Genomic DNA, 25,337 nt, shown 5'->3' on the forward strand with positions numbered 1-25,337 from the left:
TTCAGGGAATGAGTTAAATGTACAGTAGACTGAAATTAGCGAATTTATATTCTGAACTATACTTATACGAGATATAAATCTATATATATATATATATAAATATATGCCATATATATATCTATATATATACCATATATCTATATATATCACTTATCTGATATATATATATATCGTGTTTGAATTGTTGCTTAGTTTAGGTCTTTGTAAATTTAGTCAGTAAGATTCACTAAAATTTGCATCACATTATCTGCCAATTTATCTTTTCAACTTGGAATATTTGCAATTGTGGATTTGATCAACCGTGTCACCATGCACAACATTGGTGGATTTCTTCCCAACTTCCAATTTGAAATAATGTAATTGTGAGCTTTCTTATTTAATTCTTTTAGGCCATGGGTGGTGGTCAACAAGGATAAGTGGTGCTGTGCCTTTAGGACCACAAAATTTTTTTTAGCCTCAAGTAGGGAACAGTTGTTGTGGCAAGTCTACCATTGCCTTTCTGTGCTTTGAACTATGCTAGCAGTCTCTAGGTTTGATGAGGGGCTCTTTTGGCAAGTGCTAGGTCCTATTATTCACCACCTTTGAGACATAATTACTAGCCTCTTTGCTTATGCACCTTGGAAATACCTATCTTCTAGACAGGAAGAAGAATAGCTAAGGGAAACACTCTGAGCAGTGGCCTCTTTTCATCATTTAACTACAACTCCAGATCTTTTAACCATCCCAGTTACAACTTTAGTGCATGGAACAGTGTTACAAAAATAAGCTTTATTGCTTTTCAGTCTTCATCATTTCACCCAACCTTTAACTTAGTTCACTTTATACAATCATTGGTATTACCTTTTACTTAAAGTAATGATCCTTGAAAGCGTCAAAGGACAGAGGCAACCATCCAAAGATATCACTGGCCCCTGATACAAAGATAAACTTAAACAACTTTCAAGTATGTCAATGGAATAATATCATGTTATAAGAAAGTGTCATCAAAATTTTTTGGACACAAGTGATCCTGACCCATTATCTAATTACAATGGTAGTGGAAAAATATATATATTTACTTTGACAACTCCTTGAGGTGCATAATTTTCTTTGTATAGCCATTGATGACTAAAAGGTCAAATTCTGTTCTACTGAATTTTTACAATGCCTGACCCGCAGGCATTAGTGGTCATGAAATCCTGTTCATAAGCTCTCACCCTTTTAATTCAATGCAACAAGCCATGTGTCAGCACAATAAGAGGCATTTGGCCTAAATGAACCAAACCTGGAAATATTGTTTGTAAAATTAGTTTTGCAATAGGACTAATATATTTTTTGGCCTTGCATTATCCAAAAGGCAAATACAGCTTTAATGAATTACTTTTTACAAAGTGCTGTCCAACTTAACTCAACTCACAAATTTTGTACAAAAGGCAAAATATGTTGCTTGCAGCCACAACACCAATGACAAAATAACACAATTATGTAACACTGAGATTAATGAATGAGATTAGAACAATGATGCCTACACGTTCCAGAAACTAAAGAGAGTCCTTTCAAAATGAAAACAAAAAATTTCCAAAAAAAATGACTATTGCACTGTCTGCTAGAGTAATTAAGCAGGAAGCAGTGCAAAAATCAAGCAATTACTCATGAACATCAAAGTCCAAGACCAGAAGTTTTGTTTCTTCAGTTCCATTTCTGCTTCCAACAGCACAAACCAACTTCTTTTCATCACATTTCACTCTCCACACAACACCACCACTGCCACCACTGTCCAACTTTACTAGATCTCTGATATACTCCCCTGTCCGCAAGTCCCAAATTTTAACTGTGCCGTCATCAGAACTGGTGATAACGAAACGGCTGTTAAACTGAAGGCAAGTAACAGCACTCTGGTGTTTATTTGGGCCTGCCAGGGTCTGCAGGCACTGTCCAGAGGCAATATCCCAGATTTTAACTGTAGAATCAGCATTTCCTGAGACTAATGTGTTGTTTTTTAACTCCATGCCACTTGTTAAAGACTGGTGACCGATCAAAGTATGCAGGCATTGTCCAGTCTCTACATGCCATACTCGTATTGAAGTATCTAATGAGCCGCTCACAATGTAAACACCATCAAACTGTAGAGAATACACCCTGTTGGTGTGTCCTTGCAAAGTGTGTATACACTGCTCTGTTTCAGGGTCCCAAACTTTTACCAAAAAATCATATGCTCCACTGACCACACGTCTGCCATCATACTTCACACTATTAAAAAGAATAGTATATGAATTATAATACGTAAATGTTAAGTTTAAATTTACTTGTATGCCTTCATAACCACGAAATATCTTGCTCATTCAATATGGATTAAAATTAGAATTTGAAGATGACAACTACTCAGAACATTGACCTCTGCAACGGAAATGTTTCAAAACAAAAGCAAGGGTCTGAAACAGGCAGAAAATTAATTCAATCCAAATGAAGTTCAAAAGGTACAGTTTGAAAGGTACATGTACATGTATATTTAAGTTTAGGTTTTGAACTACAGAAAAAAAGAATCCCAGAGAATCTCAATTTGCAACCAGTATATCTTAAATTTGGTAGAACTATGGCATCCCAAATTGTAAACTATTTTGGGTAAATTGTGAGCATTTTAACTAACATAGTCAGTTAATTTTCATTGGACTTGGGTTCTGTATAAAATCTGGTGTGCCCAACAAGTCAAGGTCCTGCGGGTGGATTGTTTGAATTGTACATGTACATGTATATTTCTGTTAAGTTTACTGATTAAATTCTGATGTGGGAGTTAGAGGAATCACTGCATACTCTGCACCAGCTGTGCATAGAAAAACATTTCAAGCAAGAAACGGCAAGAATCCTTCTTCTATCCAACTCTCATTATTGACACTTCACTAGAAAAACATTATCAGTAGACACGTGTTGTTCCGCATGTCTGTATACAGATAGTTTCACTCACCATCTCACTGCAGCAAGGTGCCCAACCAACACATGAAGGCAGTTTCCAGAAGAAGTGTCCCACACTCTTAAAGTACCATCCCTTGAACCACTAACAACAGTGCTGTCATGCATGTCCATACAACGAACGGTAGATGAGTGTCCATACAGTGTGTGCATGCAGTAACCAGTGTCTGCATTCCAGACTTTCAGTGTGCGATCAGTAGAGCCGCTGACAATGATGTTGCCACTCAGCTGAGATGACCAAACACCCCCAGTGTGACCTACAAGAGTGCGTAGACACTTTCCAGATATTGCAGACCACACTTTAAGAGTTCCGTCATCAGAACCACTAACAATTTTGCTGCCGCAAAACTGAAGACAGGTGATGACATGGTCATCATGTCCTTTAAGGACTTTGGATGGACGCAATGGGCCCATTCTCCAGTTCCAATACACGCGCTGCTTTGTCATGTAAAGTTTCTTGAAAGGGCTGTTTGCAGCTTTAGTATTTTGGTTTATCTGTTGTGCATTATTGGATCTACGCCTACCATTTTTCACAGGAGTTACTGGTTCTTCTTCAATATTAGCTTGCTTACATTTCTGCTTCCATAGCCTATAAAAAAAGACAGGGTATCACATCAGGCTGTAAATTCTAATGCATGTTGTCACAGAAATTCAGGTACCCAAATTTAAAAAGTGCAAGTGTGCTTCATAATCCAATTATGCAAGCTTGTGAGGTCAGCTAACCAATGCTTTGAGATGGAAAATTTTCCTCCACATTTTACTGCAAACTTAATGACCAGTTTGGCTGAGCGTTTGGAGATTTTCAGGTTTTTCTTTTCCATTCTGACTGAGATACACTTTTAGGAGCGCTAAATGGAAAGCAAGTTTATCGAAGATGATGGTCTTTTAAGCCTTCAACGCAATGAAAAGATCTTCTGAGGGAACAATACTACCATTCCCAAATGCAATCCAAATTATTGATGGAAAATGAGAAATTAATTTGCTGACAAAAGTGGTGCTTTTCCTATTTTGGACCATTCTTTTGCCTGGTGAATATTAATGTTGGTGTAATGTAGATATGCTCTGAAGTTTTATGCAACAGAAGATTTTGTTTCAAATCTGACAACTTTCAGTTGGAGGTACAGTGTGTGTCCAAGTGACCTTAATCAAATGAATAACATCATCTATTCTTAAATTTTTCTGGGTCAAGTCTCAATGCAAAGTCTTAGGAAACATTGATGACACAAATTTATCAATAAAATGAAAATATGTCACACTTGGTCATGAAAGAAAAAACAAGGACAAGGCACAGACGTGCCTTATCAGTTGAAGAGGACGATCACTGCTGTTTAATCACAGTCAGCTTGAATTTTTTGTCAACTTAAACATTAACTTTGACTTGATGTGTGACTTCATTATAGATAGTCCTTGCAAGTTTCACAGAGAAAGTTTTTGAAGAGCATACCCTTTCATGTGGCACTCTCCAACATCTTAGCCACTTATTCAATGCAAGTTTTTCAAAAATATCTGTAATAATTCCTCTTAACACCCATAATACTTTTTGATATTTCAACTAATTATACAAGTAATTGAAAATACATCACATCACAAAAGAAGTTCTCTTTTGCACTGTACTTACAGGTTGTCATCGCAAAGTGTTTGCCAGCACTTGCAGGTCTGAGCAGCTTGTAACAAGTCACTGGGTTCTAAAAATGACAGAACATATAATGCAAGTTCTCTTGGCAAAAGAGAGATGAAGTCCCGTTGAAATCTTGGTTCAATGGTACCCATAATGTGTCTAACAACTGTTGGCTCACAATTTTCAATGATCTCATCAAGAGCATATTTCCTTTCCTCAGCTGTCCACTGCAGAAATGTTTGCAACCATTCATCTAGACCTGCTGGAGGATGGCTGCAAAATGACATGTGCCGACTACGGCTGTCAACTGGACTCATCACAGGTGTGGCTGTCTTGATGGTACCATAGTTTCTATGAGGCAGAAGCTTTAACAGCCTCTTTTGGGCAGGAGAACAGAACTTTTTCTCTGGTGATGATTTCTCACTCTCCTCATTTTCTAGATCATGACTACTGCTTGAGAGTTTTCGTTTTATTAATTCACTTTTTCCCTTGGGTGTTCCATGTCCTTTGTTAGCTGCAGTTGGAGAAGATCTCCTGTTTAATGACTGCCTACCAGTCTTAGCTTTGGCAGAGCCTCTTGTCTCTCTCCTGTTAAGATTGGGCAGGGGAGAACAACAAAGGGCATCTTTGTGTAGATCAATAAAACAATGTCCTATACCCGGAATGACAAGCAAGTTTTCGATGCTTGAAAACCCGCCTAGAGCAGTTCGGACATCCACGATGCTTTTTGCTATTGTTCTTCCGACTCCATTTAAACCCTCCAATTCCTCCGTCGTCGCGCGATTTATATCCAAGATACGCCTTGGGCCAGCCATTGACGTTCCTGTAGAAGAGGAAAAAGGGGTTTCAGATATTTGCTACGCTTTGGTCAGATACAAATTATGTTTCTTGAGTAAGGCGCATATTGCCCAATACACAACAGCCACTTCTCACGAAACCTTATCCTCACGATGTATTTCCACTGGTTTTGCTGAGTAAAAAAAAAAAAAAACCATAAAAACCTCTAAGACTTCAGTCAAAACAAAGAAACGTAAAAAGACTGCCATCAAACAATGATTTATTATAAGCGTGACCGCAACTGAAGAAAACTTGGGATGCCACGACTGGAGAGTGAACCATACAGAAGGCAAGCCGCACTCCATGGTACCTGTTGAGTTTGCGAAACGTACGCTTTTCGTCGTTTCGAAGATGGGAAAATATTTTTTGCTGTCATTTAGGGAACAATTCTCAATATTCTACGATGCACGCTCGAGATATAATCCAAAAACATCGGCATATTCCGCCTAAGTCAACAAAAACATCGCCATAGAGAAGCTTCTTGACACGTTTGATAACACGTTTCGTGCTTTCAATACCTGTCGTGGTAGATTAGAAAGCTTTGCGGCGATCTTCTCAGACTTTAGCCGAAATCTTCCTTGGAGAAAATTCGCTGAACGAAGAGTTTTTCATATAAACTGCATGGCAAAACGAGAGGGAAATCCCGTGCACTTAGTCGACCGATCAATCACGCACGAACCTAAACAACGAAGAGGAATACGAAAGGGTACAAAACGACATACTCACCTTTAAAATAGCCCTTCGTCCTGTAAACACCATCAAACGATTTTAAAAGCTATAAATCGTAAGACATGTTATGTCGGTGGAAGACTGCTTCTCTCCTTCCCAGAAGGCTAGAAGTAGACGAGACGATTCAGACCGTTGCTTACCAAGAACAAAGATGGCGCGTTTCACGTAAGTCGCACGAGGATCTTGGTCTCACAACGTCACACCCTGCGTGGACTGCGCTACACTTCCAAATATGGAGAACAATGTTACCAAGGTATCGAGAGGGAACCATACCTAGGTCCCTTCAAGTTATGGGCTTTTTCTTACAGAGGTACTTTTCGTAGGACGCCTTGTCAAAACGTTGTTTGAAGTTGTATCAGCCATATTTGTTTCCACGATGGCAAATGCGGCTGGGAAAAATGATAATTTCAGAAGAACATGGGACAGAGATGAGTACGAAAAGAAAGCTAAAGAGCGAGAACAAGAATTAGAGGACGACGAAGATGAATTGAGTTCAAAGGAGAGACCATCCGTTCCAGTGAAAAGAGAGCTATTGAAAAGAAGAGAATATGATGTCGACCTCGAAGCAAACCTCGGGAAATCAGTGGTTATAACCAAAACGACACCACTCTCCCATACTGGAGGGTATTACTGTAACGTGTGTGACTGTGTAGTAAAAGATTCAGTGAACTTTTTGGATCATATTAATGGAAAAAAACATCAGCGAAATTTGGGTATGTCTATGAAAGTGGAGAGGTCTTCTCTGGACCAAGTGAAGCGACGGTTCGAGGTGAACAAAAGGAAAAGAGAAGAAGAAAAGCAGAAGAAAGATAAAGAATATGATTTGGAAGAGAGGATGGCTGTTTTGCGTGAAGAGGTAAATTAAAGTAAAATCAATCCTAGTTCTCCTGAAATTGTCGCTGAGATCTCAAGGAATATAATAATTAAACAAGGAGCAGGAGAAAGGGAAGATTGAAAAAAATATGAGTCATCACACGTGAAAATTTTATAATTAAAACCCAGCCTGTCCCAGTTTAGGTGTTAGGTAAGTAATTTTGAAGGATCTTGTGTAGAGATAAAGTAAAAGATCTTTCAATCTCTATGGCAAAGAATTATCATTTGCATTGATATTAAGGTGGGTGATAGAAAAAAATTCTAAATCTATTGTTAGGATGGTCCCATATTGTGTCTTTTGTTTATTGTCTCATCTATCTCTTTTTTTCAAAGTTACTTAACATTGTACAATCTACAAGACAAGATACTTGTGACAGTGCTCATTTCCTCTATATGCAGGTTGCCTCAGGCATGTGTACATGTGTATGTACCTTGTATCTGGCTTAACTCAAAATAGTGTTCTTTGTGGCTCAATTAAGGCTGGTTTTCTCCTATAATGAAGTCAGAGTTGGAGTTTTTTTCAGAAGTGCAGAGGGAAATGATTTAATGAAAGTCAAGCTGACAGCGTCAGAAGATAAATTGTGATGCTACTTATAGTGTAGTCACCTACCATTCAGTGAAAACTGGATTGTTGAAGTCTTAAACCATCGAATGGCCAAAGAAATGGTGTTGTGATTGATTGTTTCTTCCACCTCTGCTTACGACTCCAACAATCTAGTCTTCACTGAAACCTAGGCATGTGAGTCATGGGTGGAATTTGAAGAAAATGAAACAGTACTGGTTCCTTTGGCTCTGATTCCATTGAGCTTAACTTATGATTCTTCTTACGACTCATTTTCTTCTCACAACTTATTTTCACTTGGTTGGAGGTCCTCTTATGATTCCACCTATGGCTCCAACTCCATCAATAGTTAAAAACAGCCTTAAATGATGCCCCTATTTGTGAAATGAGGAGGTGTGAAGATGAATCCTGGTCAAGGTCTCAGATTTTTCTTTGTCCCTAATATAGTTACCACTGCTTTCTATGGTATCAAATTTGAAGAATTTTTTTTTCAGGAAGAACTTCGGAAACAACAGAGAAAGGTTGCCTGCAAAGAGAAGAAACAAAGGACAGGAACAGTGGATGATGGAGAAATTGATCCTAATCTGGCAGCCACCATGGGTTTTGCAGGCTTTGGGTCAAGCAAGAAATGATATTATTAACTTGTGACAGTTTTATTAAGTTAAGTCTTTTTTCAGTAAAATAGTGAGTGGAAGAAGCTAGTCAGTATAGAAAATGTGGGTAAGATTCTGAGGAAAAAAAGAATCCTTTTTCTTACTATTCAAGATTGCCCCAGTCCCAACAAAATGGAATCTTAATTCAACTTAAAATCTATTTGCAAAGAAACCAAAGACAGTGGGCACAAATTGTTGTTTGATTGGAATTTTTTTATAACATATAGTTGCCAGAAATGAGTCATTGTTCTTGTTTCCTCAAAGCAATCATTTTATCAACTTGCTCAGACCTGAAAATTGAATGATAACTAGGTCCATTAAGGTCTTGTGTCTTTGCAATAATTAGGTAATTAGGTTTATTTGGTGTGCTTCACCTGATTTTCATACGTTGTTACTGTAAACAGTTTCCATGGTTTCAGTTTCACCAAACTCAAGTTCTTATTTCAATTTATTACTGTAAGCTAATTTTCATGTATTAGAACCCAAAATGGTAGGGGAATTTCTTCTTTTCTACTTGCTCTGCCATATGAAACTCTTTAGCCATACTATGTTTAAATAGCCATGATTATATTCCTGCTGTTACAGATAAAATCAAAATACTGAACTTGTGGAAATTAAATCATTTTTTTAAAACAGAAACAGTATTTTTCTAGGGAAGGGGCGATTTGCCTTATGTTTTCAGGAAAAGACCTTTGTGCTTAGATTTTCTGTATTGCAAGGAACCAGTGGGTGCAACTGCTTTTCTTTGCTGTTGCAAATGTATTTTGTTTTACCTAGTTAGGACCCTGTTTACATGGTAAATGAACAAAGATTCCCAATATGTGTGTATTAAACTTACAGTCACCTGTTCCATTGTGAAGAGAAAACATGATAACTAGTCATAAAGATGGCAACTCTTATAAATAATAAAGCCCACCTGAAATAAATGAATGGCAATTTTCACCTCACAAGTCTGCAACATTGGTATAACTGCTACAAAACTTGTAATCAATTATTCAGCATAGGTTTAAGTGATTGTATGGTCTTGTTGATCATTGATTGGTTTAACAGACAAAATTTACTGAACTCAAGGAAAGCGACTTTCCTCTAGGAGAGCAAAGAGGGCTGCTACATTGCAGTATTTTGATTTTGAGCTTAAGCTGGAATGAACAAGTGGCAACATGGTGGGCCTTTCATTTACTAAGTAACTGGCAACATGGAAGAAGAAAAGCACAAACTCCTTGACCCTGCTATTTTTTACTTTTATTCTACAAGGTTCAAGAGATATTCCCACTTAAGGTGATCATGAAGGTATAATGCAGACAGCAAACGTTTGAATTTGCTTCAAACACTGCTCCTTCCTTTGATTTGAATTCATAATGTACAAGAACTGCCTAATCTGGTTGATACTTAACTTAGTAACCGGGAGGTTTTTTTTGCCTTTTGGGCCTTGTGTCACAAATGTAACTCAATTCTCATTTTGGTTTAAAAAAAAATACTTTTCTCTTTTAACTAGCCAATGTTCAACTTCATACTAGCGTTCAGTGAGTTGATTTTATTTAAAGCATTTTGCGAATTCTCTGCTTTAATTTGCGTGGTAGAAACTATGATTGTTATACCACACACCGCTTAACCAGCTACCTTATTTTTCTTTTCCAGTCTCCTCCCGTTTCAAAATGGCGAACAGATTTCACGTGTTTGAGGTTTGAAAGCATCGGAGGTCTCAAAAGGAATAGCGGAAATGTCCGTGGATGCAAGATTGCCCAAGAAAAGGAAAAGAATCTCAGCTTTAGCTGGACTTGAACCAAGGCACATTGTATCACCGGGAGATGTCATAACTGAAGACACAGGATACATGAGGTTAGTTTGAAAAATTATCTTTTTGGTCTGTGATGTAAAGAATGCACAATGAGCACAGGTTGTCAAAACGATAGATGGAGTATAAGGGCGTATGAAGAAAAGATGTCAAAAAAATTATTCTCAAAAATAGTCGACAAAGTGTGTTTGGATAGTGCACTTGGTGCGTCGCAGAACACAAGTATTGTTACGATAGTTTCCTCCTCTTTCAATGTTACTTTCCATTGCTGTGGATCACAAGTAACAGGGAATAACTATGGGGAGGGGGTGGGTGGGCTGTACAGATTAAGGTAGCAAAGTGGAAAGGCGTGAGAGCGACTCATCACGTGGGTGAAAATGTAGATGGGTTAACAATAGTTAAAACTCTATAACACTGGTCCACTAATTTACATCGTATTCTTCAAAAAAAGAAAAAGATGGTCATCAGTTGTTCCATATTCTTAAGTTGCTCCTCAACACTTTTTTGGTTGTTTATGGTGAGGTGTCACAGCAGTATTTTGGATAAGGATAGAACAGTAAAGAGTGAAGAAGAGAAAAGTGTGACTGTCACCTCAATGTCTATGCTCATGATGGAGCATGATCCACTCCAGGGAATAACAGAGCTCAGTGCTTATTGGCACATTTAGAATACAGTCAAACCTCTCCTAATGGATACCTCTGTAACATTAACCTCCTTATATTATGGAGAATATACTATGTCTTCATTCAATTCTAACATATGTACCTTAAAAAAACTGTCTCTAATATCACACCTTTCCAACACAAACTATGAATACCAAATCTAGAAATCACATGCTACCATCTTAACCAATCTGGTATAAAAGAAAACCCTGTCACATCCTAGCCACATAAGTTTTCACATACTTCTGGCAGTTTGCTTTGTTTAACATGCTTTGTGTGTGTGTGTGTGTGTGTGTGTGTGTGTGTGTGTGTGTGTGTGTGTGTGTGTGTGTGTGTGTGAAAGAGCAATTCACAATTGAGTTTTGTGCAACCAAATCACAGGAACGACAACAGACAGTCACACAAAAGAAAACATGACGAGGAGTCAATGAGAACTCAAACTATTAAAATGAAATAAACAGCTTGATGGCTGGTAAAACATGAGTTATGATTCAGACAGAGCTGATGTTAGTTTCACATTATATTATTTGAGCAAATGGCACAAGTATTCTGGACCAAACAGAGATTGAAGTAGAACAAACTCAGTGCAATCAACACTCAATTGTAAATGGCTCTTTTCCCTTTGTTCTAATTTATCAATGTGATTACTTTGGTTTTTGGTTCACTTACTTATCCTGTGTACAACTCACCTCCCTTGAGTCTTTTTTTTTTTTTGCATTTGAAACTGGGATGTAATTTCTCTCTGCTGTAGGGGTCATGGTACATATGTTGATGGGGAAAAATTGATAGCATCAGTTGCTGGAATAGTTGAAAGAGTCAACAAATTGATATGTGTAAGACCATTTAAGACAAGGTATGTAAAAAGTGTGCTTTTTTTTATAAATCTGTTCACTGAAATGTTAATCAGTAATGCACCAGAATTCCATCTGAGGGGACCAAGAATGCCCTCTTTCAAGTCATCTCACAGGAAGTGGGATAAGTTCAGTGGCAGCTCTCTGATCCACTCTCATGTGCAGATTTTACCCTGAAGCAGAACTAGCAATCCAGGTCTCCTCTAGTCTTTGTGATGGATATGGAGGCCAAATGGTCAGTGCCCTGAACTCAGACCTATATGCATCTTCAAACTCAGGACTTTGTCATTGTTTTGTATTCTTCATTAGGTGTTCATCAGATATTAGAGAATTCTTCAACTATTACACAAAGTTCCGTAGCAGAGTTTTGATGGGCTGAATCAGTTTTATTCAGATTTGGAAACTTGTCACACCATTCTCCTGCAACAGCATTTCTCAATGAAAACCCTGCTTGGCTAAGACACTGGAATTTCACAGTATTTGTATCCACACAGAAAGAAGTGGAACATGGAAAAGCTTTTCTTCTAATAATGGAGGACCTTTACTGGACTAATTCTCTGTCAAAGGATATCTGCAAGTCCTTTGGCTGTTTTGTGCTCCAGAAGCCATTGTAGCCATTGAAAATTACCTTTACCTCCCATAGACCTTCCCATAGTCAGTGCAAATAAGGAGGAATTAAGAGTATGTAATAAAAACACATCAAAATTATATAATTATTGTTGTGTTATTTCAGATACAATGGAGAAGTTGGAGATGTTGTGGTTGGAAGAATTACAGAGGTGAAGAGCAAACTACGTATTCTAAATGACCTAAAAATGAATAAATAACTTTGGATATAATTTGTAAGTTATTGTTACCATTAGCTTGTTATTTCAACCTCTTTGATGTATATTTTAACTTGTGTCTTCTACCTAAGCAAAGAATTGCTTCAGTCTGTGTCTATGAATGTTGATTGTTTGCATCACTGTGCTTCAAGTTGTAATCATGCCTTGTATAAAAAAGAGGGAGAAAAAAAGTTTGCATGGCAACACTATGTTGTTTTCCATAGTACTGACTGTTTGGAATATATCAACAGCTGTGAATAAATTAGTATTTACTTTGTTTCAAGGTTGGACAGAAGAGATGGAAAGTGGAAACTTTTTCCAGACTGGACTCCGTTTTGCTGCTCTCTTCAGTAAATTTACCTGGTGGTGAACTGGTAAAAAAAAACTTGCTGTTTTGTAGTTGCTTTGTTGTTGCATATCATTTTGATCCTATTTTTTTAGCCATGTTTTGCATAACCATACTAAAACTACTAATCTCACAAATTATTCAGAAAAGCTTTTCTCACCCCTGAGAGATAGACAGATAGAAGAAGAGAGACAAATAGAGAGAGAGAGAGGGAGTAACAGTGCAACATATACCAATATAAAATTCCACAAAAGTTTAACCCTTTACACCATAACACCAGTATGCATAATCTCCATACTGTTATCTCTAAATTTCCTGAGGTGCTGACAAGGAGAATTTGTTTAACAGTCAAGAGCTATTTGAGTTGATGATCATTTCCTTTATTCTTGTGATCTTACATGAATGATTCAGCAGTGTTACTGTAAGGAGAAACTAGATTGTGATCACTCTTAGGATTTAAAGGGTTAACAGAATGAGAAATGCTTGTCATAAGGCTTCAGTTAGTTCTATGTTTCTTGTTTTTATCGCTAACAAAACACATTTTGGGCAGGGAAGGGTGGCATAGGGTTTTGCTTCGTAATATTGGAAAAAAAAAACATGAACTTATTGTGTTGGATGGAACTACTCAAACTTCGGAAATTTAAAATCCCAGCAAACACGTGAGGTACATAGATCTACTTATCGGTGATAGTGTTCTTTCTTGATGAAACATCTAGTTCTTTACACTAATTTACTTAAGACTTGTAAAGAACATAGAGGGAAGTCTTACTAATGATACGTCGGTATTTAACGATGCTATGTTTTCCGTGTTTGTAAACAGAGACGACGTTCTGCGGAGGATGAATTGATGATGCGCCACTTTCTTGCCGAGGGTGACCTGATAAGTGTATCCTTTCCAATTTCCTTGCGCTCTGGACATTTATCGCTGTTTAGAGCAACGAGATTAATTTGGTTTTGCATGTAATACTTCGCTCTGCGATTGGTTAAAAAAACTCTCGCAACCAATCAGCTACAAAACTAACACCAATTACGACTTGGTCACCCGCGGTTTCCCGCGCTTTAGGCAGTTTGGTTTTTATTTCTTTTAATTTCCATTGTTTCTTAAAGGTTGTTTCCTTTTTACTGATTGGTCTTCGTGATTAATTTAGCTTTACGACACTCAATCGAAAAGCGCTCTACCGTTTACCATTCTTATATTATTGCCTTTGTTCTGGGCTATTTAAGTCACCTAATGCTAGATAATAAATTTAAGTGTTCCCCCTTGACTAAACCAGGCAGAGGTGCAATCGGTATACAGCGATGGTTCTCTTTCTTTACACACGCGCAGTCTCAAGTATGGAAAGGTTGGTTTGGCTGAACATTTTCAAATAGCAAAGCTTTGTTTGCATAATTTTATTGTGGTAATCTTAAGTTCTTTAGCCCTAAACAATAGTAGTACTACTGTTTTTATGTGTATTAAGTTGTTTATTGTTTTCTCGGCAGCTTAAAGAGGGCACCCTCGTTCAAGTTCCACCTTCGCTGGTTAAAAGGTGCAAAACTCACTTTCTCAACCTTCCTTGTGGTGCCACGGTAATTGTGGGTAACAATGGTTATGTTTGGATATCTCCTTTGGAAAACGAAGATGCCACACCCGCTGACGGCCTGGCCAACAGTCTGGAAAATGACACCAATGCACCAAGACAGGTCAGTAGTGGTGATTGTGTGTAATCGTTTGTCTCACTATGGAGTCACTTTCGATGTAGAGTGCGACTCTTCTACTGCATAATGACAGTCTTCTTCAGGCGATGAGGTGTTCTTTAAACCCGTTTTATTGTTTGTTCAACTTCTCAGCCGAGTTGAATGGCTCGATTTTTGAACCAGACATCACAATTCAGAATTGTGTGGGCAAACTTTCTGGCTTTGTCCTTTTTCGAAGGTATTGTTACAGTTTTTCAAAATCCGTCTCATAAGGTCTTCCTAATACCTTATTTCTAGATCCAGCACTCTGATCGCGAGACGATTGCGCGTCTTCGAAACTGTGTGTTGACATTGACAGACCATGGCGTGATGCTCTTTAACACCTCTCTACAGTATGCTTATGACGCATCATTGAAGTACTTGGTAAGCACTTGGGTTGCTCGTCAATGTGTCGATTTTGTTGTCTTTTGGTTTGTTTGTTCGTTTTGGTTTGTTTGTATCGTTTAGTTTTAGTTTTAACGCTAGGTCCTTTTTGTTTGTTTTTGTCTTTGTTTTGTTCTTTTGTTTTTTTTTTTTACGTGGGCAACAATCAAGTAAATCACCATTCTAAACTTGGAGAAGGACATAGCCGGGAAGTATAAAAAGCTCTAAAACACGTTCCTTGAGAGTCGTAGAAATACCGGTCAAAAGAGTGCAGCTGTTTTTTTATTTGACATACCTCCACGTCGTTGCAAGGAACCGCGATTGCATTTACATTTCAAGCTCGCCTATTTTTGTTTTTTCGCTTAGAAACTCTTTACAGTGGCCGATGTGCATCATCAGCTCAGTTGATAAAACCAATTTATTTTGTTATACCCTCCACCGACTCAGCACCACAGTTTCTTTAGAAACTTACCCCCTTTATTAGTTTCGTTTTCGTCAAGTTTTTGAGAGCAAAGAGATAGAATGTGGACAGACATCATTAGCCGTTAAGCTGCAGTAGTGTAAGTAACTTATCTATTTCCTTCTACCATTGTCGTGAAGTTTGCGACGTTTAAAAGTTTCAAACATCTTTTCTTGTAATGTTTTCAGGTAAAAGAGCTGCTGAAGCCTGAAATCCGGGAAGAAATAGTCGACAGTGTTAGGCAGCTCCTATCACAAGAAATGTAAATAAAAGGGACGTTTCCGTTATCATTGCCTCAAAAGTAACATGTTTTTAGCTATTAAAGAATGACTCTTGAACTTTATTGTATCTCTTTCTGAATGCCTATCCCTAACGCTTATATTGCAGGCTCTCCTGTGTAAAGTAGCCTCTCTTTTGGATGTCACACAACGTTTTCTGAGACAGAGTCGCGTGACATCACAAAGAATGGCCGCGAAGGAGGCTAAACCCTGCCAACTGTAGGGTTTCTTCATTTTAATCGAATTTTAGAATAACAGATGAAATCTTTGCGGACTCAAACAACACCAAGTAAAATGTAACTTTGTTGGATTACCAAATAGAGGACTGAGGCTAATTTGGATGCTAGTATGATTTTCTTGGGTAGTTTCAATTTTTAGCTACCATTTTGAAATAGGTCTATTATACCATGAATCACTGTGTAGAGATTGTAAAGCTTGTGGAATCTCTCCATGCGAGTAGTAACATTTAAACACAATATTCTCCTTATATGAGTAAGGTATCTGTGTCAATTTGGATGTGGTTTTCGTAATAAAGAGAAACTGAGTTATATTATGAATTGTGCCCTTTGGACAATTTTGCTAATGCAATATTCAAGTGGCTGTAAACAAGTACTCTCTCTTTACTTAAACTCTTACAATTCAAGCATGATCCTCGTTCACTTGCAACTGAGGTTTGGATTTCACTGGATTAAGTGTTTAAGGTCAACAGGATGTGTAAGGAAAATCTAACATAACTTGAAAAGTTATGACTACAGCAGACTAACGCCCTATTTTCTAATTATGATTATTTTCATTATTGAATTTTAATTGGATTTGACAAAGTCATATCAATTCTGCCGACAGTGTTCAAACTCTGTCTATTGTCACCCGCTTTGATCCATTTAAAGGCAATAAACCAGTAAACGTTTGAGTAATATACTTGCTTTCTGTACGGTGTTAGCTCCATGCACCTTTTTCCTTATCAGACGGTTTAAATGCACGAGATTCATGTCGCGCAACTTGCTTGATATCATCGTGCGCAACCGTTGTAATAGTTTAATTTAGTATTATCAAATGCGTTGATAACGTAAATTAGCCACCGTAAAGAGTTTAAAAGCTGAAGTTCTGAGCGTTAGCCCTTTGTCAGAGCGATTGATGAAGGGTTAACGCTCGAAACGTCAGCTTTTAAACTCTTTACGGTGGCCAATTTACGTTATCAACGCAGTTGATAATACTTAAGTACCCAGTTATACTCTCTCACCGACGCAGCACCACAGTTTCTTTAGAAACCTACTCCCTTAATTCATTTATGTTATAATGGTTTGTTACGTTCGGCTTCAAAACCAACTAAAAATTTTCTTCCACTGCTGGAAGTAAGAAACTTTTTAAAAATTTTATTTCAAAACGAGAAAAAAAGGACCGAGAAAATTAGGAAGGAACGTACTTGACAGGTTCATGGAACCATCGAAACAAAGAAGTTTTAATTGAAAAGGAAAACAAATGAAGCATGAAAGCACATCATATCAGTCAATCTTAACCTATTTCTAAATAGATTTATAAATAGTAATTGAATTAGACAGGAAAATACAATAACATTGTGTATGTTCTATATTCACGTGCGTGTCCACATCGCTGCACAACTTCAAGTACCTTCTGCTTTTTCTAGTTGTGTCTCTTGTGTATGTTCTTTGAAAATCTTCCTCGTAAGCTTCAGAAATGCATTCTCTCGATGCCTGTTCTCGGGTTTGTTGTTTACATTTTCTTTGGCTGAATTCCATCTGGTATAAGATCGCTTTGTCATGGCTTCCTCAATAGGCAACCTGCAGTGATTCTGTGCCACTCGAGTTGAAAGCGCCAATAAATTAGATGGAACTGCACCATAGTAGGTTACACGATATCCTCCTGCAGTGTTTCCAGCACTAAATCGGTAAAAAGAACCCTGGTTGGTAAGTGTAAACTACCTAACTTTAACATCACTGAAACTCAATCGTGATACACCAAATTGTCGACACTCAGGATAAGGTAAAGCCTTTTGTTGTCTGTCAATAGATGTTATATCTTTAAGCTTGCGAGAAATCAATCATACTTAGTACTCGTACATTAAGAAATTGGCAGCCAACTCGTGATAACAACAATGTTATCACAAACTCATCACGATTTTCAAAACAGAGTTGAGGCTGATAACATCTAAGTGATCGCAAAATTACCGCATTGATCCTAATCTTTGGGATGATGAAAGAACTTCTGTATAGCTGAGGAAGCTTTTCTTCCAAGACTTGTTTGTTTCGAGAGCAAGTGATCGTGATCCATTCGGTCATTATTGTGTAAACCATCAGCGAATACATCCTTTATCTATTGTTCAGCTCGTAATGGTCAATTTCACTTTTTTTTCCCCGTGTTACACCACCCGGGGAGAACCTTTTGAGATGATAAAACCCTCAGGAAAGAAACACGCACTTTGCTGAAGGATTGCATCTAAGTTTGTCACAAAATTGGCCGTATTCTTCATTTTCGTCAACATAAAAAAAGTGTTTAGAAGAAAATTTCGCCATTTTTGATAGCAAGGATGTGTACCGTACACTTCCATATGGTTTACCTCTCAAGTTTGTTTTCTAAGTACTCTGTTTGCTTTACGCCCCAAACCACGCTCGTTTTCATTGTGCACATAATTATAAACAACAATTTGAATGGCTCTATAACGGTTTAAAACTTATAAAGGAGTTAATGAACCTTTATCTACATTTTGATCATGAAGTCAGGGGTAAGCCTGTTTTAAACTGTTCTGCAGGGCAATAGTCGAGCAGCTTGAGACTAAGGGAGCTTGATTAGTTTGAGTCTTTCCTTTTTTTTCCTATTCGTGAAAAGAATGAACGAAAGGAATCGAAAACAAGCCTCACAATAGTTGTTAACATCAACTTACTTTACTTGTAGCAGAAGGGAAGTTAATCTTTCTGTCGAACATTAATGAATTCTGAGAACACCAATCTAATTCAATTATTGTCTGTTCTTGTTGTTGTTTCTTGTTTTTCTAATGGCTCCCTAAGGCTTTACACGCTTGTTTCAGCGTTTATCGTCAGCCGATTACCATGTGTATTTTATGTTACTATAGTTAAACAGAGACGAAAAGCTGATGTTCATGCATAAACTCTGCGTCTTTGGGCTCAGTTCGAAAGCATGCATTGACGATAAAACGTTTGCTACGATCAAAACTTCGAATTCATTCACATCCAGTTCGATGCAGAAGTAATAAAGTAGGATGATTGAATTCAGAGACAGGTACATATTGTGTTTTTTCGACTTTCATATCATGATCCATTTGGAAATCGCCGTGTAAAGTTTAGTTAAATGGGTCCAGTTCCAATTGTTTTCGTAATAGTCAAGTTCGCTTTTTTCTTTTCCTTTCTTTTGAGACACCCGTTGTGAGGAGAGTATATTTAAGAGAAAAACACGCTCTGGTGGTCAAATTCGATCACACCGTGAACTGGGACGTCAGTGTTGCTAACATAGCTAAACTAAAAAGAAAGAATAACAGAAAAAATTGTGAATTAAGATTCTAAAGATTAATGGTTTTCTTTGAAATTAAAGCACCTTCTTAGTTTCCAGTCGGGTTGTTGTTTTTTTTTTTACTTTTGGCGGTCTGACCACGCTACTGTTCGATTTGCATAATTTTAATTCACTAGTTTGAATAACTGTACATCTTGCCCTTAGATCAAACGTACTTTCAAGTGTAAGTGACTAGTGCGTGCAATGATTCACCTTGTAAAACTGCCAGGATATTAATTATAATTCAAAGAATAAATGGAAGAAACAAAATTGAACACGAGATGACCGGGACAACCTTAAATAATGAATCTGGTTTAACACACGATCAAGAGTTACCAATTGTTGTAAACGGCACAACAATCGCATATTTGCTAATTTCATCAGTTAAAGTTAATAATTTGGTTGTAGATAAAACGGTTATCGCACGCATTTTGTTTGCTTATGATGTTTTTATTTGTTCCACCCTCAGTTTCTTATTAAAAATGTGTTTGTTCCCACGCATTTAGCTCCAGACTAAGGTAAATACTCATTACGTTTTAATTCAACCAGAAATATAAAGATATGATTGAATTTTTCCCTTCATAGAAACAAGTTCATGTCAAACCGTTTCTTGTATTTGTACACAGTAGATTACATTTTTTTTCTTATTGCACGCGATATCTCGAAATCTGAGTCTTTGAAAACTTCATTGCAGTTTGTTTTCCATCCTTACTCTTTGTATATTTGTCTTAAGTTTAAAGGGTATTACATGTCTTCTCAATTAATGATTAAATGCGAAATAAATTTTTTCTACGTTGATAAATAAGGAAACCTTCTCAAGAAGGTTATTTGTAATAAACGGATGGAGGTAATTCACGTACAGAAACAAATTGTGATAAAGGGTAAAACCTCTCCAAAATCCAGAGGAAATACAGTTTTTGTGATGCTAAACCGAGCATGTACGTGAAAGAGTAGCACACGGCATTTTAATTATGTTTGATCCTTTCGAATGACTCTTATTTGTTCGGAGTTCAATCTTCTTCAAGGCATAAGCATAACAGGCTAAATAAATGTTGAATTAATTCACGAAATTTTCACCTACTTTATATATGTAAAATTTTTGCATCATAAACGGTATTCCTTGTTAGTCTTTTCTCCTAAAAGAGAGAAATCGTTTCCTAGTCTAGGCTCTTGTTCACCCATGGGGTGAAGAAAGCGCTTATAAGCTCTACTTTCGATTGATGAGGAAGAATGGAAACTCCATGGTTAAAAGCGCTCTGCAACCAGTGGTAGCTTTCCCGTTGTAGTCACTAAGTTAAGGCTGTCTGTTGGATAGTGTCCATGGATTAAAATTTGTGCGAGATGATGCGCTGCCTCTCTTCAACACTTTTGTACAAAAACGACAAAAGCAAAACTATGAGTTAATCGTTTGGAAGTAAACGCAAATGCTGTTCTATTAGGCAATTGTTTCTGCGCTTGTTAAGAATGGTTGCAGCACGTGTGTCGAGTGAGTCGTTAACATAGCGGTTTATGTTCGTGTTAAATAATTTAGGTATGTTTCGTGTTGGAAAGACACGAGCCTCCTTTCTTCTCTATAATTGACCGTGACTAATTGTCAGACAGTTCTAACGAAGAGAAATACACTCCAGTTTTGATTGTGCCTAGTTGCTATTAGTTATTCAAAGCGTCTTTCTTTAACCCAAGAGAAAGATTAAGTACATTTCCTGCGCTAGGAAGAAACAAAGGTGTACATTATCCGCTTCGTTCGTAAATAAAACTGAGAGAGCAAATCCGATAGTCGCCCCAATTACACGGCACTGCACTTGATTTAACGGAGCCAAAAAAATCGTTTGGTTTGAAAGTAATGATTTGATTTAATTTTACTCATTCCATACGGACAGGGTTATGATAAATTAAATAGCATCTTCGGTTTCTTTTTTTTTAATTATCTCTTTTTTTTTTTTCACCGACGCCAAACATTGTAACTGTTGCTAATATACAAATGGGATCCGGAGCGGAAGCCGCTCGCTCTAAATTATATCTGAAAACAAATTGAGAGCGTTGTAATCGATAAAATTGCATGCTTACTAAAAAAAAAAAAAAAACTCTTTTAGCGGCTTTTTTGTTTCATCACTTGAATCTTCAAGAGTATTTTATTGTACTTTAGTATCGAAGATTTTGTGAGACATAAAACAATAACACAGATCACAAAGGTTTTTCGCTTAGCTGTGTTTCTTTTTTCGAAATTCTTTATCTACATAGCCATAAAATGTGTATTACAACTGCCTTTAGCATTAAACATCCAGTTCAGATTGTTTTGAGTTAGATACCATTGTCGAAGTATAATTTTTTTTAAAAGGTACTTTCTTATAGAACTCGTCCCCTTTGATTCAATTTGCTTCCTATTTTAATCAGTATGATTTTAACTTTTCTTTGAGATTAACTTTCCGCAAAGATAGATGATCTTTTCATCCTTCTTAACAACTGAGAAGCGTTAAACCCGTTCTCGCTTCGTTCACTTGGACGTTAGCGCATGCGTGGTGACGCAGAGGTACGGTTTGCTCGATCGTCAACAATCGCAAAGATGAACTTCACACCAAGGCGTTTCATGGAAGGTTTGTTTGGTTTACCTTGATGGCGTAACAACAAGATATCTTAAATATTGACCGTGTCGTGTATGCGGAATATAACGTTGTCACATCTTATCGCTCTCCTGCTGGCACAATGAATAGGAAAGCGATGAACGCCTAATAAGGTTGAAGAAAATGATTGTGCACGTTGGGGTCGTTATTTGATGTTACCCTGATTTCAAACTACATAGATAAACGGAAAAAAGAAGGTATTATTGAAAGATAAGGATTCTTTATTCTTTCTTACAGAGGTAGTAAGATGACTATCGATCGCAAAAATAAAAGCTAAAATTTAAAAAAAACTAAAAAAAAACAAAACAAAATGATGAATGACGATGCAAAAAATCATAGGACTCATAAAAAGGTAACTTTGCTGTTTTTAAGCTTTTTCGAAATTGAAGAATAAGGAAGATTTCACATGATGGATGGTAATTCGTCTGTTTGACCCCCCTCATCCTTAAATTGGCATTTAAATATTAATTTAGGAAGTTTATTATTACAGTTAAATTAAAAGTAAAATCCCAGAAATTGAATTTACACCCGTGTTGAAGCTTTGACTGTTATCAAGTTTTTGGCGTTGAAAAACACCAAGCCTGTTTGCCAACACTAAGAAATGCTCAAATAAGCAAAGCTCCTTTATTAAATATGAAAATTTCGTTTCAAACTTTAATTGTCTCTGGGGTACACAATGTAGACGGTGTAGTTCCAATATGTGTTTTATTCCTCTGTTTTAAGCTGGCAGTCGCTGATTTACAATTGTTATCATGGACTCAAATGCGAGAATTAAAAATTAAAAGAACGTTTCCCGAGATAAACAATCAAAATTTTGTGGTCTCTGCGGGACAGCTTAAATTTTTAACAGAAATGAGCCGCGCAAGAAACCAGAGATTATTGCGAAATTACCCGAAAAAGTTATCAGTTGGTAAAGCATGTTATAGCACATATAGAAACACAGGCTAACGGAGCGATGAAAATGACAAAAGAGAGGAAAAAAAAAACGATTGAGGAACTCAACCACACCCGACATCATCAAATTTTTAAAACGTTTTCGAGTCTTTATCAAATGTTGACTGTAAAAAATGGTGGAAAAATGCAAGGCACCTCCACCGATAGTCAATGCGCTCAAGGTGCGGATATTCAAAAATAGCTTGTTATGACAAAGGCTGCCCACTCGCCTGAGTGCCAGTTGTTAATGAAATTGAAAGGTCGACGATGGTTAGTAAAAGATTTAGTCGTGGAGGACTATATTTGATCAGCGAGAGTAGTTTGGTGATGAACATGAACACTTTTTCCAATTTTTTGTTCCGGGAAAGGATTTCGAGACATCTGTCTGCCAAGTTTCCTTGCGTGCGGGTCGTTTAGTGTATGCTAAGTACGTTTTGATTTAAGATTTAAAACGTTTCTTTTAAGTTTTCAAAATACTTCCGATGTACATAAATTTCCTCTCTTGTCTAAGATGATATTATCAGCCTCACATAGCACGTAGTCGTTTTTTTCGGATACTGTTGCCTTTTTAGACAGCTTTGATGTTTGGGTACAACTTGTGCGATTAACTGAATCGCCATTTCATTCAGTGGCAAGGAACACTGATAAAGGGTTGATCATTTGACTTTGCTTCGATAACTCGGAATATTTACTTTATAAGGGGTCTTGAGTTGAGCACCGAGATTCACTCCGTTAGACAACTTTGAACACTCCTTAGCGGTGTGACTAAACGTGGGCTTTTATCCATCCATTACACACTATCTTCTTCACAAAGAAGAGTGTTATCCTTTCGTCACCTTGCACATGAAAGGCGATTAAAGAAATCATTATACCTTGGAAAGTTTGTCGGATCTCGAGGGCTAATATGCAAGTTTTAATTTCGCTTATTTTGGAAGCTTCCTTGAGCATTGATTACCCATTTCCCTCAGGGCACAAATCTTTCACTAAGCACTACAAAGTGACCCTTAGCAATTACGAATATATTTGAATTTACTTTGCACCGCGAACCATAATAAGCAATCACTGATTACCACAAACCTAAACAAAGGAAAAATAAAATTTGTTGATGACCGTTAAGATAGGAAACGAGAACCGCTGGAGTTGCCGGCTAATGAGCAAGATCTTTGTAATTTACATTCCTGGCTGCGAAGCGCCTACTGTGCTCCTCTCATGCACCTCTTGAACTATACAAAAACAGCTAGCCCGATCGTTTAATGGTTCGCGGAGAAAAAGAAAGCAAGTTTAATGGGTTTCCTCCGGTGCCTTAAACATTGATCACAAATATTTTGTACTATATGTTCTCCGCATGTTGTCTACCTAGGGAACCGCACACAAGCCCCCGAAACGGACAGACCCCAAACAAAAACTCACCGCATCTCCGGGGCTACACTCTTGCCTGCACCTCTTAGACAGCAAATAAATCAGTTCATGGTTGGCCTGCATGGTTCGACCCAAGGTCTTTAGCTTAAGTTTCTATAGAAGGCACCTGGGTGATGGAAACTCTTCCCAAACCAGTGGCCTACTTGGAGGACGAAGAAACTTCACATGGGATAAGCTCTTTGAAGGCAATTTAATACTTTAATAATTGATCATATATTGTTCGCGGGCGATTTGTTTGCCATTAGGCTTATTTTTTGCAGCACGTGTATTCCGAAACAAAGTGTTGGTGGCCTTTCTGGCGCGTGCCTGCCTGAAAAGACTTAATAAACTTATCACGCTCTCTTATTGTGGAGCTCTATGGCTGTACCGCTTAATTTGCAACCGGGGCTGCTTACTTCAAAGGCATATAACTCCGCAGTCATTAAACTTTCAAAGGACACCCAATCTAGATAAATTACACATTAGCTCAGCTAGAGTGTTCACTTGCATGTGTTTCTTCTTCCTTCCTAGTTTACATCGAAAATTTTAATTTGCTATTCTGAGTATTAGCTGCAAATTGGGTGTTTTCCGGTGATTATAATATTAAAGAAAAAATTAAAAGTGAAATCCCCCGCTTTTACTGTTTGGGCTTTGAAACGGAAAGGAAATGATGCATGTTTTTGGTTACGTGTTGCTCTGTGACGGCTAATATCTATTATCTTGGCACAAACTTCAGAGTGAGTAATTTCCTTGAGCCAACGTTCTATACAAAACTGTCACAATAACTTCTTTTTTTTCTCCCACGGGGGAATTAAAATTAACCACAGAGTATTTTGATGCATTGCTGAGTCAGAACGCTTTTCTTTTGCCTGAATAAACAGTGGATCATGCACCAAACAAACTTTGAAAAAACTGGTCACTATTTATTGATCTTTGGAATAAAGTCTAGCTGTTTTTAACCCCTTAAGTTATTTTTCTGTTTCATTTACCTAAATTCATTATTAATGAGGCCCGCATATTTACTCTTAGTAATGAAAGAGACGAAAGTTATACCATTTAAGAGATAGTTTAAATAAAAGAGTAGTTATTATAAAGAGCGAAATGTACCTTATTTTTAGTTTTAGAAGTCCATTACCAAGGCAAGCGCCCTGATTGCACGAAAAATAATGAGTTTTCCGAAGTAATGAACCCACCGCTATTCTGATGCAAATGTAATTTCCTTCACCTCTATTTAAGTGTCGAAAAATTTCCGCACCATTTTATCCACTTTTTTAAACCAAGTACAATGATAAAATGTTTTCTTTAATTCAATTTGCGTTATCATTTCAA

The 25,337-nt window shown here is 37.3% G+C and overlaps 3 protein-coding genes and 1 long non-coding RNA gene across 6 annotated transcripts; 2 read left to right on the forward strand and 2 right to left on the reverse strand.

The window, feature by feature from the left end:
* Positions 1-748: 748 nt before the first annotated feature.
* On the reverse strand, positions 749-6,352 carry LOC113684373 (F-box/WD repeat-containing protein 7). Its single transcript, XM_027201733.2, has 4 exons — positions 6,128-6,352; positions 4,565-5,387; positions 2,942-3,535; positions 749-2,229 (listed from the first exon to the last, which is right to left on the reverse strand). The coding sequence occupies exons 2-4, from the start codon at positions 5,377-5,379 to the stop codon at positions 1,626-1,628; spliced, it is 2,013 nt and encodes a 670-aa protein (XP_027057534.2). The 5' UTR covers positions 5,380-5,387; positions 6,128-6,352; the 3' UTR covers positions 749-1,625.
* Positions 6,353-6,393: 41 nt separating this feature from the next.
* LOC113684374 (zinc finger matrin-type protein 2) lies at positions 6,394-9,164 on the forward strand. Its single transcript, XM_027201735.2, has 2 exons — positions 6,394-6,986; positions 8,060-9,164. Exons 1-2 carry the CDS (start codon positions 6,507-6,509, stop codon positions 8,195-8,197), a joined length of 618 nt encoding a protein of 205 aa, XP_027057536.2. The 5' UTR covers positions 6,394-6,506; the 3' UTR covers positions 8,198-9,164.
* A 313-nt stretch (positions 9,165-9,477) lies between these two features.
* On the forward strand, positions 9,478-16,452 carry LOC113684413 (exosome complex component RRP4). 3 transcript variants are annotated; one of them, XM_089204540.1, is made up of 11 exons: positions 9,478-9,508; positions 9,857-10,057; positions 11,427-11,528; positions 12,260-12,305; positions 12,635-12,724; positions 13,517-13,582; positions 13,971-14,039; positions 14,179-14,379; positions 14,671-14,796; positions 15,445-15,518; positions 15,644-16,452. In XM_089204540.1, the coding sequence occupies exons 2-11, from the start codon at positions 9,939-9,941 to the stop codon at positions 15,660-15,662; spliced, it is 912 nt and encodes a 303-aa protein (XP_089060666.1). In that variant the 5' UTR covers positions 9,478-9,508; positions 9,857-9,938; the 3' UTR covers positions 15,663-16,452. The 3 variants fall into 3 exon arrangements, with proteins under 3 accessions (XP_089060666.1, XP_027057585.2, XP_089060668.1); XM_027201784.2 differs by lacking the exon at positions 9,478-9,508 and having other exon boundaries at positions 9,839-10,057; XM_089204542.1 differs by lacking the exons at positions 9,478-9,508; positions 15,644-16,452 and having other exon boundaries at positions 9,841-10,057; positions 15,445-15,596.
* LOC149047281 (uncharacterized) lies at positions 15,682-24,216 on the reverse strand. Its single transcript, XR_016186051.1, has 2 exons — positions 24,021-24,216; positions 15,682-17,432 (listed from the first exon to the last, which is right to left on the reverse strand). It is a non-coding gene; the product is annotated as an uncharacterized LOC149047281 (long non-coding RNA).
* Between the last annotated feature and the right edge of the window lie 1,121 nt (positions 24,217-25,337).

The sequence above is a fragment of the Pocillopora damicornis genome, chromosome 4 (genome assembly GCF_964200805.1).
Source record: "Pocillopora damicornis chromosome 4, jaPocDami1.2, whole genome shotgun sequence".
NCBI classification, from domain to species: Eukaryota; Metazoa; Cnidaria; class Anthozoa; order Scleractinia; family Pocilloporidae; genus Pocillopora; species Pocillopora damicornis.

Bases quoted from the DNA above. Each gene is read 5' to 3' on its own strand.
- LOC113684373 (XM_027201733.2), bottom strand. From the start codon at position 5,379: ATGGCTGGCCCAAGGCGTATCTTGGATATAAATCGCGCGACGACGGAG. The intron at 3,536-4,564 runs GTAAGTACAGTG...CTTTTTTTATAG, and splicing joins ACACTTTGCGATGACAACCT to GCTATGGAAGCAGAAATGTA. The intron at 2,230-2,941 runs GTGAGTGAAACT...TCTTTTTAATAG, and splicing joins CACCTTGCTGCAGTGAGATG to TGTGAAGTATGATGGCAGAC.
- LOC113684374 (XM_027201735.2), top strand. From the start codon at position 6,507: ATGGCAAATGCGGCTGGGAAAAATGATAATTTCAGAAGAACATGGGAC. The intron at 6,987-8,059 runs GTAAATTAAAGT...TTTTTTTTTCAG, and splicing joins TGGCTGTTTTGCGTGAAGAG to GAAGAACTTCGGAAACAACA.
- LOC113684413 (XM_089204540.1), top strand. From the start codon at position 9,939: ATGTCCGTGGATGCAAGATTGCCCAAGAAAAGGAAAAGAATCTCAGCT. The intron at 12,725-13,516 runs GTAAAAAAAAAC...GTTTGTAAACAG, and splicing joins ATTTACCTGGTGGTGAACTG to AGACGACGTTCTGCGGAGGA. The intron at 14,040-14,178 runs GTTGGTTTGGCT...TTTTCTCGGCAG, and splicing joins GCAGTCTCAAGTATGGAAAG to CTTAAAGAGGGCACCCTCGT.